At 50.4% G+C, this 2899-nt stretch overlaps 1 protein-coding gene across 1 annotated transcript in view; it reads left to right on the forward strand.

Moving 5' to 3' along the window:
* The window catches only part of prodh2 (proline dehydrogenase 2), a 9268-nt gene continuing 6369 nt past the window's right edge, over positions 1-2899 (forward strand). Inside the window, exons 1-4 of the mRNA XM_063218814.1 lie at positions 1-279; positions 969-1159; positions 2291-2417; positions 2822-2893. Coding sequence (XP_063074884.1) covers positions 1-279; positions 969-1159; positions 2291-2417; positions 2822-2893 — 669 coding nt within the window. The remainder of the gene's footprint in view (positions 280-968; positions 1160-2290; positions 2418-2821; positions 2894-2899) is intronic.

Consider the following 2899-nt stretch of genomic DNA (forward strand, 5'->3'; position numbering starts at 1 on the left):
ATGTCCACTCTTCTCCGCCCGCCACTGCTACATCATCACTTCCTGTTTGCGAGACTTCTGGGTACCGCTGCGCCTCGCACACGCTCAGTAGAGCCGTCACCAGCCGCCACCTGCAGCAGGGGTCATGACCCCGGTGACCTTCAGGTGACCCCTGACCCCTGTGCGTTGACCTTTGAGGACCCGCAGGCCTTCCGGGTCAAGAGCGTCTGGGAGCTACTGAGGGCTCTCACCGTCTTCAGATTCTGCTCTTATCCAACACTGGTCAACCACTGTGGCAAGGTGAGACACACACACACACACACACACACACACACACACACACACACACACACACACACACACACACACACACACACACACACACACACCCTTCCAACCACTGTGGCAAGGTGACACACACACACACACACACACACACACACACACACACACACACACACACACACACACAACCACTGTGGCAAGGTGACACACACACACACACACACACACACACACACACACACACACACACACACACACACACACACACACACACACACACATACACACACATACACACACACGCTGTTTGCTGTTCTTCATCATACACCTAACATATCTCTCCTACACTGCCCCTCTCCTTCCATATCCATCCATCTCTCTCCTCTGCTCTTCTCTTCTCTCCTCTCCTCTCCTCTCCTCCTCTCTCCTCTCCTCTCCTCTCCTCTCCTCTGCGCTGCGCTGCTCTCCTCTCCTCTCCTCTTCCCTCCTCTTCTCTCTTCTCCTCTCCTCTCCTCTCCTCTCCTCTCTCTTCTCCTCTCTCCTCTCCTCTATCCATCTTCTCTCCCTCTCCGCTCCTCTCCCCTCCTCTCCTCTCTCTCCTCTTCTCTTCTCCCTCCTCTCTTCCTCTTCTCTCCTCCCCTCTCCTCTCCTCTCTCTCTCTTCTCTCCTCTCCTCTCCTATCTCTCCACCCCTCTCTACTTCAGCTCATGTCATTGGCTCGCACCCTGCTGGGTAGGCGGGGTTTCTCCCTGTTTGTCCGGCCCACTGTCTACGCCCAGTTCGTTGCCGGCGAGACGGAGGCTGAGATCTCGGTTGCCATGGAGAAGATGAGCTCACTAGGACTCCGCCCCATGCTGGCTGTGCCCATCGAAGAGGACCTGGGGGAAAGCAGCGGGTCAGTGATGTCATCAGACTGTGTCAGACACCCACTCTGGCTCAATTCGAAACGGGAGGCAGTGACTCGATGACTCTCCTCCTACATAAACAGGTCACTGATCAGATAGGTGAAGCTGCCTTCCCTGTTTCAAATTGAGCCTCTTACTGTAACCGCACGAATACACAGATAGCGACCTGGGCGAGGCGAGCGACGGAAGTAATCGACTTTGTATTGAGACGACGAGATCGACAGTTTGTAGTTGAACTCCTGGGAATATTTAACCTGGTTCTCACGCAGATAGTTGTACGAAGATGCACGAAGCACGAAGGGAATATTATGCAAATTAGCTATGACGCGGTTCATCGCCAGCCGCCACAGCCAATGGAAATTTTTGAATGCTTGCATTCTGCTTTTAGCGGACATACTCTAGTCCAGGGATGTCAAACTCAGGCCCGCGGGCGAGCCATTTTATTTGGCGAGATCATTTCAAGCCTACTTTAGTCAATTGAAAAATAATAATTGTTGAGTTCAGCCAGCGACTTTGTACCAGATTTTGATTTTGGCCCTCGGTCAATTTGAGTTTGACAGCCCTGCTCTAGTCGCTTCAATCGCTCGTATCGCTCTCGCTGCACAGAAGCGATTCTCTGTCTCTTGAATCTTGTCTATTCGCCCGGCACAGCCACTCTGTGGTAATTTCTCAAAGTGAAGTGTCCTCGCCTTGCTAGGACGAGTAACACTCAAGATAATGGAAAAAAGGAGGCGCACACAAGACTTGTTTGAAAAAGTGTATTGAAGCCGAAAATATACAACAGAAGTCTAAGGTTAACTGGAGAGACAGACGTTTCGGAGCTAGTCTATTCTCAATGTCTCCAGACTGGGTGTATGGGGTTCCCCATGTATTTGTATACAGAGTGTAAACACGATGTTATGAAGAGGGGCCCGACACTGGCAGCCAACCATGTGAGCTAATTTTTTGACCGACAGTGGTTTCCAACAATCTGAGGTTGAGCTGTGCGCAGCTAGGTTTGTGCAGCCAGGGGAAAACAACATTTTAGAACCCATGTATAGGTATGACATTATACGCTCAAAACTTAATTTCGAGAACTGAAATTAAAAAATGTAACAACAAATTGTTGTTGCTGTTTTCAGGGAGCATCGCTATGACAACAACTTGGCGTCCATGTTGGAATGCGTGAGGATCTCCCATAGCAACCGCTGGAGCACAGACCCCATGATGCAGCTCAAGATCACGGCCCTCATCAGCCCAGAGCTGTGTGTGAGTGATGATACACACACACACACACACACACACACACACACACACACACACACACACACACACACACACACACACACACACACACACACACACACACACACACACACACACACACACCTTAACTACTTTATTTATGTCCGTAATTCACAGATACACAGATACAATGATGCTGAGTCACAATCCAATGCGGGTCTCAAAATAAGAGCAGTTTTAAGGATATCAATGATGGACACACATTCACAAACACACGCACGCACACACAGAGTCAGAATTAGAATTAAGCTCAACATAGCACATGTTGTCACTCAGTAGAGCCCTCATGGAAACGCAGACATGTTCAGAAGTCCATGCTGCAGCACTCTGACCTCATTTGACCTCTGATCTTTGACCCCTGCCCCCAGGTGAAGCTGACCTCCCTGATGAAGGAGCAGCAGTACGACCTGGAGCTGCTGGTCAGGGCCATGAGTGGAGAGGTGAGG

This window comes from Engraulis encrasicolus, chromosome 2 (assembly GCF_034702125.1).
Source record: "Engraulis encrasicolus isolate BLACKSEA-1 chromosome 2, IST_EnEncr_1.0, whole genome shotgun sequence".
NCBI classification, from domain to species: Eukaryota; Metazoa; Chordata; class Actinopteri; order Clupeiformes; family Engraulidae; genus Engraulis; species Engraulis encrasicolus.